The sequence below is a fragment of the Alligator mississippiensis genome, chromosome 2 (assembly GCF_030867095.1).
Source record: "Alligator mississippiensis isolate rAllMis1 chromosome 2, rAllMis1, whole genome shotgun sequence".
In the NCBI taxonomy this organism is placed as follows: Eukaryota; Metazoa; Chordata; order Crocodylia; family Alligatoridae; genus Alligator; species Alligator mississippiensis.
The window spans coordinates 196,296,572-196,311,234 of NC_081825.1; the positions used below are offsets into that span (position 1 = coordinate 196,296,572).

At 55.1% G+C, this 14,663-nt stretch overlaps 1 protein-coding gene and 2 non-coding genes across 10 annotated transcripts in view; all 3 read right to left on the reverse strand.

The window, feature by feature from the left end:
- The window catches only part of LMO1 (LIM domain only 1), a 93,652-nt gene that overhangs the window by 37,918 nt on the left and 41,071 nt on the right, over positions 1 to 14,663 (reverse strand). For 3 of the 8 annotated variants that reach the window (XM_059722655.1, XM_059722654.1, XM_059722652.1), the window contains one exon: positions 4,989 to 12,965. The exons of 2 other annotated variants lie outside the window; for them this stretch is intronic. In XM_059722655.1, coding sequence (XP_059578638.1) covers positions 5,894 to 9,820 — 3,927 coding nt within the window. In that variant the 5' untranslated portion in view covers positions 9,821 to 12,965 and the 3' untranslated portion in view covers positions 4,989 to 5,893. 3 more of the 8 variants (XM_014602461.3, XM_059722656.1, XM_059722653.1) reach the window with 2 other exon arrangements.
- Positions 12,232 to 12,359, reverse strand: LOC132248948 (U6atac minor spliceosomal RNA). The gene has a single exon (XR_009460419.1). It is a non-coding gene; the product is annotated as a U6atac minor spliceosomal RNA (small nuclear RNA).
- LOC132248914 (U6 spliceosomal RNA) lies at positions 12,875 to 12,981 on the reverse strand. Its single transcript, XR_009460387.1, has one exon. It is a non-coding gene; the product is annotated as a U6 spliceosomal RNA (small nuclear RNA).

Sequence of the window (14,663 nt, forward strand, 5' to 3'; positions counted from 1 at the left end):
GTTTGTTTGTTTGTCTTTTTTAAAAGAGTTGGGACGCTGGGGGATGAGGCCTGCTTAAATTTGGGGATTCAGCCGAATCAATTCGGGACAGTGATTTGAATCACCAAATCGAATCTCTGTCTCCCAAATCAGCTGAATCCAAATCCAAAGTGAATACTAGTTGTTTAGCACAGGCCTAATACACACACACACACATCACATCACATCCTGGAGTTGTAGGAACAATTTAAACCTGGAATGAGTACAACAGAAGTTACTGGCTTTCTGTCTGCACTATGAATAAACAGAGTTTAGCCACTCTTCAGGGGCACTAGATTCACCTCAGAACCCTTCAAAATGATCTCCATTACCTGTGGTAGCACTTCACGGCTGGAATATATATATATATATATATATATATATAGAATGATAGTTCCAAAATAGTCCATTAGTGTCCTTCAAAAGAAGCCTGCAGCTGGTTGGGAGGGAGCAGGGAGAGTTTTAGCCCATCAGTAAGTCAATGCCTACAGCACATGTAATAAGCAAATGGAAAGGTGTCATTGTTCATTTTACGTATCACAATTATCTTATGCGATAAATTTAACAAGGTAATTTTAGAGTCCACTCTGGAGCTAAAACCAAACACATTCTCAGTTTCTTTATTCTATATAGTTATATACAGAGGGCAGACCAGCTGGATTGTGGTCTAGGATACCATGCTGCTATACAGTAACAGGCCATAGCAGATATGCCTCCTATTTACTGTAGTGCCCCTCTCCCAGGCCTTCAAGAAGCCCATCCCCCTGGTACTGTACTTAGCACTACTTAGTATCTTAACACTGTGCACATTTTCTCCCTCCAATCCAGGCTCTTTGCCCCATTCCAAGGGCATGCCTACTCTTACCATGCTTTTCAAGTTCTGGTCCTCAAACATTAACCTTAGACAGAAAGATGCCTTCGGCATACCAAGCCCTTTGGTTCAGTCTGATTTTGCAATGAGATTGGGGAGGGAGGGGCAGGGAGAATTACAGTATCATCATTAAGGGCTTCTGACACTACTGCTACTCTTTGACAAAGTAACTCCGCTCTTGTTTTATTGCCATGGCAAAACACTATTAGGCTGAGCAAAACCAGAAGCCTATATAGAAGTTAGGGCTCCCAAATTCTCAAAGTACATCACAAATCTTTACTATTTGGCAATTAACTGTAAAAAGCTACTGTTCTCTGAACCTGATGGAAAAATCAGTTAAAAAAAAAAAAAAATCAGCTTCTAGACCTCAGCATTGCTTCTACTCATTTACTCAACTGACCCACTTCTTGCTTAGACACCCAGGGTATGGACAAACATACATTTTAGCAGCTTTAAAAGGCTTGGAGAACACACAACAGATGCTGCAATGTAACCGTTAACATCCTGTAGGTAATGCATGTTAATGGAAGCACCAATGCTTTGACCCTGGATGAAGCAGGGTCAGGGGCAGATCTGGGAGGAGGGAAGAGTGGTCACACCCCCTTCTGCTGCTATTGTCACTGTCTCCAGCTGAGCCCAGCACTCCAGGAATTCTCTCCCTGAAGCTGGAGCCTTTGGGCCAGTGGGGGACATCCAAAGGACTGGGCAGGAACAGACACAGGGAGTGGGAGAGCCACCCACTGCTATTGCTGTCCCTGGCTGATCAAGGTGTGTTGGGAGGGGGGAAGCCCCAGAGCCATGCCTGCCCCACTCCAGCTACACACTGCTGCTCTGCAGGGGACTGGGCTACCAGAGAACAGTCAGGGATGCACAGGTTTCTTCTTCCTTCCGCTCCTCCCCATCCCCACCCTCCCAATGTCCCTGCTGCTTAGGAACAGATGCAGGAGGAGGAACCCACTGCTGCCATTGTCCCTGTTTGATGCAGATGTGGGGTGAACCCCAGAGCTGCTCCTGCTCTGCTGCAGCCACGGGCCACATGGAGCAGCTCCACAGTGTGCCGGGCTTGGCCAGGGACAGTGGCAATAGAAGGAATGGGTTCCTCCTCCCATACTTGCTCCCAGCTTATGGGAAGACACCCAGCGTGGGGGTAAGCAAGGAACAAATGCAAGAGGGAAGAAACCACCCATTGCCACTGCTGTCCACAGCCAAGCCCAGCACTCTGTCTAGCCAAACCTCTGCCCATCAGATCCCATGAGGTAAGAGGAGCAGCTCTAGGGTTCCCCTGTCCCTGCATCTGCTCCCTGCCCCACTCCCAGTGTCCCCTGATGACCCAGAGGCTTAAACCTGCTCCCCATCCTCCACCATGGTCTGAGCAACGTGCAGCACCCCACTTTACTAAATTCTAGATCCACTCATGAGCCTGGTTAATGTTGGAATGGTTTTACTACACTTATCTGTACAAGGATGGCCATCCTGCAGCATGCTTCTCACAAGTGGTGTAGGCAGACTGTGTGGCACACCACAGACCAGGGAGTGGGCAGGCAGCAGAAAGCAGAGCAGCAGATTGGAATGGGGGAAAGGGATGGGCATGGGGCCTGCCAAAAAGGTTGGGCTTCCCTGCTCTACAGAAGCATGCAGTTATAACAGTTCCATCACAACAGCTTGCATTAGTGTCTTTTGAAATAGTTACAACTGTTGTCAGTCTATACCAGTAGGGGCCAACCTCATTGGCAAGCATGGCACAGGTTACATCCAAAGTATAAGATTGTGTCACTAATAATCAGTCATCGGTGTTGCCCAGTGTCACCTGTGGCGATTGGGATTTGACAACAAAGTCAGTGGCACCTACCCACACTGTTCCTGCCAAATGCCCCAGTCAGCATTGAGCCCTGACTCTCACTCCTTCCTTCTCATCCTCCCCAATCTGCCACATGCCAAACACACATGCTGGTAGCCCATGGCACTTGTGGCATGCATGTCACAAGTTGGCCACCACTGGTCTATTCTGTTGAGTTTATGTTATGGGGGCTGCTTCTTTATTTATGGCAGCAGTGTTAATAGCAGCCATGTCCACTGCTTTGGACACAGCCATAGCACCAGGAATTTTTCTGTAACCAAAGTTGCACCATTTTCCTCAAACAGCTCTGCAGGCACAAGCCCACCTTCTGCTGGCTGGGCTGCATCCACACCAGGAGTTCTGCTGGCTAGGAGTGCAAAAAACCCCAAAACTTCGTAATGTAGACAAGGGGTTAGCCCATGCTTCCTTACCCAAATGTCTTGTTCTAGGAACTTGGGCTCAGAAAGTAATGAGGTTAGCACATTCTGTCCACCTCATCCCTTCATCTACTGGGAAAGCTTTCCGTCCCCTCTACACAGAAAAAAGCTTGTTAACATTTGTTGGAGCTGAAATTAGCTTGTAGACATCCACATCTTATAGATCAAAGGGGCTTTTCTCTTATTTACATTGGTAAGACAGGCTTGCAATCCACAATTAGCCATTTATGCTATAAGCCTAGATGTAAACACTTTGAAGAGATTGATGAAAATTACTGCTAGAGTGGTTAGATGGTGCCAGCCTTCTGTGTCCCTTCAATAATGCCATCTCTTTTTAGGGTAAATCACATGTGAAGGTAGCCCTTGAATGTTCCTGTCCCAGACAGCTAAAGACCTAGGATAGCAAAATGGATAAAAATTGCAAGACACTGCATTACAAAGAGCTTGAAAACCACTTGCTGACTTGTCCAGAATAAAGTAAGCATTAATGGTGTGGGGCAAGTCTGAGAGACATTTAGTTTGCACTCATGTTCAAAAACATACTGTAAAACAGTATGCATATAGAAAGCATTACCAATATCACAGTATTCGACGTCAGAGAAATCAGAATCACATGAGACATTCCTTCCCTTAAGGCTGTCCATTGGGTTATGTTCAAGATGATCCCAAGGGAGCCATTTTCATTAGCCTACAGTAGCTTTCTAATCCTATTCCTTGAATCTCAGGCCACCACTACTCAAAGAATTTACGACTTGCTGCCTGCACACTGAATACAGCTCACACTTTGCTCTTTTCTTCAAGGAGTTGGGATTATTACAGCTGCTCCATGCAGCAGCTGATCCTCTTAAGACAGAAGTCGTCTGTTCTTCAGGTCAGTTATTTCTGCTCCAATTGATTCTCACTGCATATATGAAATGTTTTTTTTTAAAAGATAAATCCAAACCAAGATCCTGACAGACTCCAAAACCTAGAATCCAAGAATTTGGACCAACTCTACATAGGTAGAGGCACTGAGCACAAACATTTCTTGTGAAGTTTCACTTAACTCCCAGCAATTTCCTACAGTTCCCAATAGCTTGCAAACTCCAAGCGTTACCTCCAGTGTTTTGACAATTCATGAGGAGGAATTCCAGGTAGCATACTTTACCTTCTTTCCATTTCAACAGTCAAGTCCCAAAGGCTTGACTTGGTTTGTTTTGTGTGTATACCTCACCATAAGAAACACGAGTGACTGGTGCCTCCCAAATCTGGGGCAGCACCAGCAGAAGCCTCTGATGGCGGTAGCCCCGGGGGGGGGGGGGGGGGGGGGAAATCAGCCCTGCAGACAGCATCAGTGTCAGTCATCGGGGGTGGGCACCGGCCCCGTCGGGGGGGGGAAACGTGCACCCCCATGCATCCCCTTCCAGTCGTTGAAAAGAACTACTTTCACCTAACTAATGAAACAGAGTCTTAAGTGTCCTGTGATCTCTTTAGAAAAGTTTGAATCTCCAGATGAGTCTCAATTTCACAGCATCAGGAAACTGAGTGCCAACGCACTGAACCAGAACACTAGAGGCTAGCAGGAGTTACAGACAACAATGCTAACATCAGGGTTATTTTAGATTAGAGTACTTCAAAATCAATTTTGGATTCAAACTTTTAAATGCACTCTCCAGAGCACAGCAAAAGAATCTGCACTCAGTAGATATTTTCAAGGCTAATTTTGTAAGCTTGGGTGGATCTCAATTCTTATCTAAGGAAAGGATGCAACTAACCTTTGTGACTGAAGTACCGAGGCTGGGTCACACACGGAAAATTATGCAGACACCATCAATCCTAAAAAGGAACAATACACTTAAGGCGTTGCTCATTAAAACCAGACACAGAAAGGCACTGCAAGTATTTTTGGAAGCTTGTCTTAATGGAAAATAAATGCTGCCAAAACTATTAAAATCACATTGTCACCTTTACTCATGTAGGGAAGTACCTTACTCCATAAGCAACACCCATTTTACCCACAGAATAAAGGAAATGCTTTTCTTGATCTAGGGGAGCTAAATCCATCCCTGAGCAAAGTATTCTTACTGTCCAAAGACAAACAGACTCTGGCCTGTGGAAATTCAGCTGCAAGACTGACAATTCTGTAAAATTAAATATAGATCCAAAGTTCTACAGAAAGGCAGTTATTGTTATGAGGGAAGGGAATTTGTAAGACACAGATGGGGAACTAAGGTCAAAGTTCAACCCTAAAGCAATTAAGATGGGTAAATTTGCTCTGCAACTTGACACAAGTTTGCTTTGCATTCAGAACTTTTCACCAGCATTAAGCATCTTAACTTGTGTATAGAGAGATTATAATTAAAACCTGTCAAGCCTAAATTAGTCATTCATAAAAGGTTCACTAGAAAGCTTTTAAACCAGACTAAATGTCTCTATTAAAATGGAAGGAAGGAAGGAAGGAAGGAAGCAAGCAAGACTTTTACTTTTAAGAGACCTTTATTCCCGGGAGGGTGATAACTCGGAGCCAGTAAAGAGCATGTACAAGGACGCCCGAAGCTCTGGGCCTCATGGACAAGGCCTGGGCTCATGGCCTGCAAGGCCTGCCCGTACACTCTAGACAAAAAAAACAACACAATGAACATTAGGACTATTTACAGTATTTACAGTTTTGCCAGCAGGGACACCCATGGAGGCCTCCGGGGTCGACCCGCATGAGCAAAGGTCCAGGGCCTCGGCCCGCAGCCGGTGGCATCACAGTACAAGGATCAGGTGTCCCGCCTCGACTCGGCACAGCACCCCCTCGAGGGCCCAGCGCTCCTCAAAGGCGGGCACCATCCGCCGGAGGACAGTGTGCTCAAACTCGAGCGAGAGGCGGGCCCGCACCAGCAGGCGGAAGAGCTGCAGGGCGTCGACCGTCCCGGTGCCGGTGAGCTGGTTTCGCCGGCTCTTCAGGGTGGCCATCTTGGCCTGGCCCAGCAGGAAGTTGGCCAGGCTGACCGTGGCCCGCTCAGCCGCCTGGTATGGAAAGGAGTGGACGTAGGCGTCTTTGGAGAAGTCTCGGCCCAGTACCTGAAGCAGTGCGCCCAGGGCGGCAAAGAGAGGCTGCAGCCGGGGGCAGTCGAGGAACGCGTGGAAAATGTCCTCGTCCAGCACCCCCGGGCAGAAGGGGCAGGCCGCCGAGGCCGCTGGGTCCAAGTGACGCACAAAGGTGCCGGTGGCCAGGATGCCGTGCACGAGCTGCCACTGCAGGTCGCCGGTCTTCTTGGCGATGGGCACCTTATACAGCGTGCGCCACGCCGGGGTCCCAGGCCGCGCCAGGCGCCGCCGCCACACAGTGTCAGGGCGGCCGGCGAGCACCTGGGCGTGCCGGGTGCGCACCACCCACATGTAGAGGCCCTTGCGGGGCAGGGGGCCAAAAGGGCAGCCCGTATTGCTGCTGGGGGGCACCGGGAGCCTGAGCAGCGTGTTGGGCCGCTCGGTCAGCTCGCCGGGTACTGCTGGGATGGCGTGTTCCGCGGCGTCTGCGGTGGGGAGGGGCCGGCGAGTCTGGAGATGGGCTTCCAGGGCGGTCACTGCCTCCGTCGGGAGGGTGGCCCTAACGGCCCGCAGAAGCCGCCCCGCGGTGCGGACGGAGCGCATCGCCAGCCGGGCAGCCAGGGCCTCGGGGGACAGCCAGTCCGACCGAGCGGGGTCCAGGAGGTGCTCCAGGCGGGTGGAGCGTGCCTCGACGAGAGCTGCCGTGAGGCTGGCAGAGGCCAGGCTCGGCACGACACGGTGCAGGGCCAGGTTGTGGACCAAGGGCTCTCGAAGGAGTTGCGGGAACCGCAGGTGCCTGGCCTGGGGACAGAGATGGAAGGCCGCCCGCCAGGCCCGCACCACGCTGCGGTAGAACGGGGGAAGGACCGCCCCGTTCAGGAAGGTGAGGTCCAGTTGAAACAGCTCCCGGTCAAAGCCGAGGCCCCCCACTCGCCGCAGGAATCGGCACGCCAGCTGTCGCCACGGGAGGTGGCCTTCGGTGTACAGGAGCCGCTGGAGGGCCTGCAGCCGATAGGCGGCCACCCTGCTGGCCAGATCGATCAGGCCCTGGCCCCCCTCGCCGGTGGGCAGGTAGAGGGCAGCTCGTGGGAGCCAGTGGCGTCCGTCCCACAGGAAATCGACCAGGAGCCGCTGCAGTCGCTCCAGTAGCTCCGGCGGAGGGTCCAGCACCGCGCAGCGGTGCCACAGGGTCGCCGCCGCCAGGTTATTGATGACGAGGATGCGCCCCCGGTAGGAAAGGCTGGGCAGGCGCCAGCGCCACCGCTGCAGGCGGGCCTCCACTCCCTCCTCGAGGCCGTCCCAGTTGCGCGCCATGAAGGTCGTCGGCCCCAGGAACACGCCCAAGACCTTGAGGCCCTCGCGGCGCCAGGCGAGGCCCCCCGGCAAGTCCGGCGGAGGCCTGCCAGTCCATGCGCCAAGCAGCAGAGTGTCACTCTTGCCCCAGTTGATGCGGGCGGAGGAGGCGCGCTCGTAGGCCCGCTGGCAATCTGCCAGAGCCCGCACGTCTTCCCGGGTGGCGAGGAAGACGGTGACGTCGTCCGCATAGGCCGACAGTCGGAGACGAGGGCCAGCGGACGGGCCCGTGGCCGATGGCAGGGCCACCCCACTCAGGCGGCGGCGCAGCGCGTGTAACAGCGGCTCGATGGCCAGGGCGTAGAGCATGCCCGACAGCGGACAGCCCTGGCGAATGCCCCTGCGCGCGGGGAACGGAGCGCAAAGCACCCCGTTCACCTTGAGCAGGCTGGAAATGTCCCGGTACAAGACCCGGAGGGCCCCGGTGAAGAGGGGCCCAAAGCCAAAGGCCTCCAGCGTGCGGAAGAGGTAGGCGTGGCCCACGCGGTCAAAGGCCTTCTCCTGGTCGAGAGAGAGGAGGCCGATGTCGAGGCCAAAGAGCTCGCTAGCCGTGAGCAGGTCCCGCAGCAGGAACAGGTTGTCTTGTATGGTCCTGCCCGGCACGCAGTAGCTCTGCTCGGGCCTGGTGAGAGAGGCCATGACCGCGCGGAGGCGGGTGGCCAGCGCTTTGGCCAGAATCTTGTAGTCCGCGCACAGCAGGGAGACCGGCTGCCAGTTCTTCATGTAGCCCAGGTCTCCCTTCTTGGGCAGCAGGGTCAGCACCGCTCGGTGGCAACTGATCGGCAAGACCTTGTCGGCGAAACTCTCCTGGAAGACGCGCAGGAGGCTGGGGCCGAGGAGAGGCCAGAAGGTCTTGAAGAACTCGGCAGGCAGCCCGTCGAGGCCCGGGGCTTTGCCGGAGGCGAGGCCGGCCGTGGCGGCCACCAGCTCTTCCAGGGACAAGTCCCGCTCCAGCTCGCCAGCCTCCAGGGCATTGAGACGCGGTAGGCCCTCGTGGAGTTCCCGCGTGGCCTCGGGGCACGACGGCTCGGCCGCGAACAGGTCGCGATAGAAGGCGACGGCACGTTCGCGGACTTCGCCCGGCTCTGTAATGACCCGGCCCTCAGGAGTCTTGAGATGGTCCAAGACTTTGCTCGCTGCCCGCCGCCGCTCCAGGTCGAAAAAGAAGCGGGTCGGGGCGTCGGTTTCCACCAGCTCCTGGCAGCGGGCGCGGATCCTCGCGCCGTGGGCCGCGCTCTCTGCCAAGTCGCGCAGGCATTTCCTGCGGAGCTGGAGGCTCTCGCTCAGTGCTGCGTCGCTGCCAGCGGCCAGCAGAGCAGCCTCGAGCTCCGCCACGTCCTCCTCCAACTCCCGGATACGGCGGCGCATCTCGCTTGCGGCCAGCTGGGTGTACTGCTGGCAGAAGGCTCGGGTCTGGACCTTGCCCACGTCCCACCACAGCTTCCAGGAGGAGTGGCTCGGTCTCGCAGCCTCCCACCGCCGCCAAAAGTGGGCAAAGCAGTCCCGGAAATAAGAGTCCTGGAGCAGACTAACGTTCAAACACCAATACGGTGCCTGTGCACAGGCTCTCCCCGGCAGGCTCAGTTCGCTGAAGGCCAGACCATGATCTGACAGACCCGAGGGAGCGATGCGGCTGCTGCGCAGGAGTGGCAGGTGATGCCTGGTGATATAAAGGCGGTCGAGGCGAGCCATGGTGAGACCGCCGGCACTCATCTTGGCCCAGGGGTACTGGCGCGCATCGGGATGCAGGGCTCGCCAGACGTCCACGAGGTCTGCCCCCTCCAGGGCAGCTTGCAGCTTGCGAGCGGAGGGCAGGTGGGGCTCAGGCCCTGTGCGGTCGAGGTGCGGGGCAGTGGTGCAATTGAAATCTCCCCCGAGGAGGAGCAGGTCATCATCCTCGCTAGCGTCGCGCAGGAGGGCAGCCAAGGTCTCAAAGAAAACGACCCTCTCCTGGCCATCGGAGGGCGCATAGATGTTGATGAGCAGCAGACGGTGTTGCGTGAGGGTGATGCGAACGGTCAGCAGGCGGCCGGGGACGACCTCCCGCAGCACCGCCGCGTCAAGCTGCAGCTGCGGCGATAAGAGTGTCACGACCCCTGCGCGGAGGTTGGTGCCGTGGCTCAGGAACACCTGTCCTCGCCAGGCCGCCTGGTTGAACCTGTCAGAGTGGGTCTCTTGTAGGAAGGTGACGGCCAGCCTCTTCTGTCGCAGGAGCTCCAGGACGGCCTCGCACTTCACCGCGTCTCGACAGCCGTTGACGTTGAAGGTGCCAATGGTTGTGGCTGCCATGGGTGTGGGTGTGGGAGAGGAGGAGCAAAGTAGAGCGCGGGTGGAAGAGCGAGCACCCAAGAGCAGAGCAAGGCAATACAGACAGGTCAGGGAAGGTCTACCGTGCCCTACTCTAGTCGAAGGACCCGCCCAGGCCCCACTCCACTCTCACCCTCTGGGCAAGCTTGTCCAGACGGTAGGCCATCTGACGTGTGCCCCGATCTTGCTGCATGAGCTTGACTGCCGCCCTGGCAGCCTTGACAAACACTTTGGGGTCCGCACACCACTGGGTGATGTGCCCCGCTACATTTTTCTGCCCCCTTAGTTAGCTTCAGCAAGGACAGGAGTCCCCCATAGTCAGGAGGGACCCAGGGGGGCTCCGCCAGCTTGGGGTGGATGTTGCCTACGGAAGAGCGGAGAGACCGCACCCCCGGCGGGAGCTCGCCCGCAACTGCAGCGTCGACCCCCTCGATGTCCAGGCACATCAGCCGCCTCTCATCGTCCCAGTCAAGGACCGGCTCCGCGAGGACATTCCCTGTCTTCTTGGTGGGGGAGGGGCCATCCCGCTCACGACGTCTCTTGCGAGACTCCGAGAGCTGGATCTCCATCTCGCTAACTTCCCCGTCTGCTCCGGTAGGCTGGGGCATGACCAAAGGGGCAGCGGGCTCTCCCGCCACCCCCGGGGCCAGGCCACAGGAAGAGAGACATTCGCCACTATCCCTGCTGCCGCCCGACTCCGGAGGCTGGGGGACAGGCGAGGGGAGGGGGACCCCTGAAGGCCCCTCCCCCCCACCTGCTAAGTCTGCCCCGTCGGTGGCTACATCTGACGGGGTGGGTGGTGTGGCAGCCGGGGTGGGGTCCGGCTCTGTAGTGGGGGGGCCCTCGGCACTGGCCGAGGAGGGGTCTGTCAGGGATGGGGTGTCCTGAGCGGCCCCCCTCATCTCCCTCTCTTTGTCGGGTGGTTGGGAGGACGCCCGAGCCCCATCATCCGATGAGGCTCCAGCGCCGCAGTCCCCGGCCACCCCAGCCACTTCGGCCGGGGCAGGCAGGGGGCAAGGGGAAGCGTCCGCCCCTCCACCCGGTGGGGCTGCCGCACCGAGGGCAGGGGGCGCCACAGACGGGGGAGGGGGCGGTGGGGCCACGGTAGTAGCACCAGCCCCTCGGCTGGATGATGGCTTCCCACTGGAGACCCTGGTCCCCTGAGATGGAATGGGGGTGGAAGGAGGTCGGGAGGAAGAGCTCCCAACCTCCCTGGGCCTGCCGCGTGCCCCAGAGGTCGACGCGCCGTCTTTCGGCGCTGCCGCAGGCGGCGATGGTCCGGCTGCCTTGCCCCGAGGGCACTGCGTGGCCAGGTGGGAGGAGCCCCCGCACTTGAAGCACGTGGTCTCTCCCACAGACAGATAGATAATAAACCTCCGCCCCTCGAGCGTGAGGCTCAGGGAGCGAGGCAGCGACTGGGGGCCCTCCTTGAGGAGCATGAAGACCTGCCTCCGAAAGAACAGGACATGCTTGCCCTGAGGGTTCTTGTTTCCCATCGGCAGGCGGCGAAAAGGACTCGCAGGAACCCCATAGGCCTCGAGTCCCCTGGCCAGCTCCCGATCGGAAACGTGCGGTGGGACGTTGGAAATCACCACCCTCACTGCCTGAGTCTCTAGGGGCGTGACAGGGTAGTGGATGCCCACAATGTCCAGGCCCTCCGCACACACCCTGTCAACCAAGGCGGGCTTGCTCAAATAGATCATCGGGACCGTGTTCACGCGCCCCGCGTAGCGGATGGTACGCCATCCCAGGAGGGCGGCCAGAGCCTCCACGCAAGCCTCGAGCCCCACATGGAGAGGGGCATGAACCCTCAGGCCATGAGTCAGTGGGAGGTCCCGAGAGACATCCTCATGCCAGCTGCCAGGCGTAGGAGCCGCCATTCCTCGCCAGGACAGGGTTAAACTGCGAAGCGCAGCAAAAAAAAAAAAAAAAAAGCCTCAGGCTGACACGGGGGTGTGGGACTGGGAGGGGGCTGAAAACGCCCCAAAATCGGCCTGAGGGGGGGCAGAGCAACCCCGCAGGGGCTCAGGGCAAGCCCCAAGGCAGGGGCAGATGGCAGGGACCAAGGGAAGGGGCCCTGGGGGAGGGAGGCAGCAGAAATCAAAAGGAGAACTCAGGCGGGGGTGGGGGAGGGGCAGAGGCAAACGAGGCTGCCAGAGCCTAGGGGAAAAAGGTTCAGAAAGCGGGGGGAAGGGGCAGGGAGGGGGTCCCCAGGGACAGGGTGGGGAGAGGCAAGGGTTTTTTTTGGGGGGGGGGCAGGAAAAGGGGGGCAGGGAGTGCAAGGCAACAAGCTGAAAGTACCTGAGCTGGAGGAGCTTAGAAGGGCTTCAGCTGTCAGCGGCCATCTTGAAAGAAAGAAAGAAAGAAAGAAAGAAAGAAAGAAAGAAAGAAAGAAAGAAAGAAAGAAAGATGCCACGAAGTAAGTGGCAATGCCTTAACCATATGCGTGTTGTATAGGCCACTAGGACCGCTTCCATCCTTATCAAGGGGAGTGCTAACCTTCTCTCCTTTCATACAACACAAGAAAGAAAGAAAGAAAGACTTTGACTTTTAAGAGACCTTTATTCCCAGGAGGGTGATGACTCGGAGCCAGTAAAGAGCATGTACAAGGACGCCCGAAGCTCTGGGCCTCATGGACAAGACCTGGGCTCATGGCCTGCAAGGCCTGCCCGTACACTCTAGACAAAAAAAACAATACAGCGAACATTAGGACTATTTACAGTATTTACAGTTCTGCCAGCGGGGACACCCATGGAGGCCTCCGGGGTCGACCCACTTGAGCAAAAGCCCAGGGCCTCGGTCCGCTTGACGCGTCTCTGCGGCTTTACCAGCCGGTGGCATCACAGAACGAGGATCAGGCGTCCCGCCTCGACTCGGCACAGCACCCCCTCGAGGGCCCAGCGCTCCTCAAAGGCGGGCACCGTCCGCCGGAGGACAGCGTGCTCAAACTTGAGCGAGAGGCGGGCCCGCACCAGCAGGCGGAAGAGCTGCAGGGCGTCGACCATCCCGGTGCCGCTGAGCTGGTTTCGCCGGCTCAGAAAGAAAGAACGCTTCACGAATTTGCGTGTCATCCTTGCGCAGGGGCCATGCTAATCTTCTCTGTATCGTTCCAATTTGAGTATATGTGCTGCCGAAGCGAGCAAGAGAAATCAGCTGTTTTCAGTTGCAATAGTTTTTCTTAACTAGATAGCTGGAGAGATTAGACAAGTTTAAAATCAAAGTTCTGTGAATATCTGAAGCCACTTAAAGGCAAAGAGTGTGGCAATTAGAAAAACCTTTTAAAAACATTTAACAGCCTACAATCTTTTGGATGAACATAAGCACTCCAGAAATCCTATAAAAAGATCCTAAATTCCCTTCAGAATTTAGAGCACTCCCTGAAGTGCTCTATTATGTTCCCCCGGGATAGGTGGAATTATGTCAATCTGCAACAAGAAGCTGGGCAGTTACCATGAGAAGCATCTAGCTAGCTTTCAGAGTCCCAGGCTGATTAGAATAGGCTACAGTGCATACCCTATGCTGGCTACTCAGGTTAATTTCAATGTCTTCCTATTACCCATACATTCCTCATGAATTAAAAGACATGTAATAAAAAGTAGCCCTGTTCTTTCAGAACAAGAAAAAAAACGTATCCACCAAATGTCAAATGGCACCACAAACTAAATCAGGAAATGTCTCTCAAAAAACCCCAAACAAACAAACAAAACTCCTGCAAAACCCAGCCACAGATATTTTGAGGATTTCAAGTTCATGGATTATAACCAGGCTTGTGAAAACAAGAGTCATTTCAAGGACAGGGCTGATGCAAAGTCCAGTTTACTACTTCCAAGTCATAACAGGCCAGGGACAGACATTACACAAACTGGTTTAAGTGATCAGAAACTGGTTTAAACCTGTAACACAACATAAGTTCAGTACACATAAATGTAGTATCAGACTTAATTGATTTGGGTCAAGCCATTACCCCTCTTCCTGGTTTAAGTTAAACCAGAGTCTCCCAGCATCCCAGATGCTTTGCAGCCCTGGGCAGGGCTGTCTGCTCCAGAGAACAGGGCTGGCCCCTCCCTTCTGCTTCCTAGCCAGAGCTCTGGCAGCAACTGCAGGCACAGCAAGGTCTGCCTGGCTTCCCCCTGCCTCACCCCACCCTCACTATTCAAGCAGGGATCCCACCCCCCCCTCCCATCTCCCACAACATGGATCCCAGCCCCAAGGACCCTAGCCAGTTTGTGGTATGCTAGATAATGTTGAGAGGTGTCTGTGTGTGTGCCTCTCCAGTTTCACTGGGATAGGACGAAGGCATATAGAACAGTGTCTTTTTAGGGCTTTCTGGAGCCAATCAACAGGTAGCTGGTAACGTCCCTCCATCCCTTCCTTGGAAAAAGCTGTTTAAGAAGAGCTTGAACTGATGAGAGGCTTTTGTTTTCTTGATGGGCTGCTAAACACTGTGTTATCAGCTTCCTGCTGGCTCCCTTACCCATTAGTTTGCAGACAGTATGAAGAAGCAGGGAGAGGGAGATTGAAAAGCCCAGTATCATCAACAGATGCATATACTGCACACCTGCCCTTTGCCTCAGTGCTAGCCAAGAACTGGGGTCTGGCAACACTCCTGCCCCTTGAGCAGCGAGTGGAGAAAAGTCTGGGATGGTGTAGGAAGGGTGGGGATTTACACCTCTCCCTAATCAAAGCATCCTCCGGTGGGAGCTCAGCACTGTGGAATCCTCAGTCCAGAGGGAATGTCTGTGCAGTTGCAAACTTGTTCAACCTAGTCAGGTTAGCCTAAGCTCCAAAGATTGAACCAATTTAAGCTCAAGCTTTTTGAATGTCT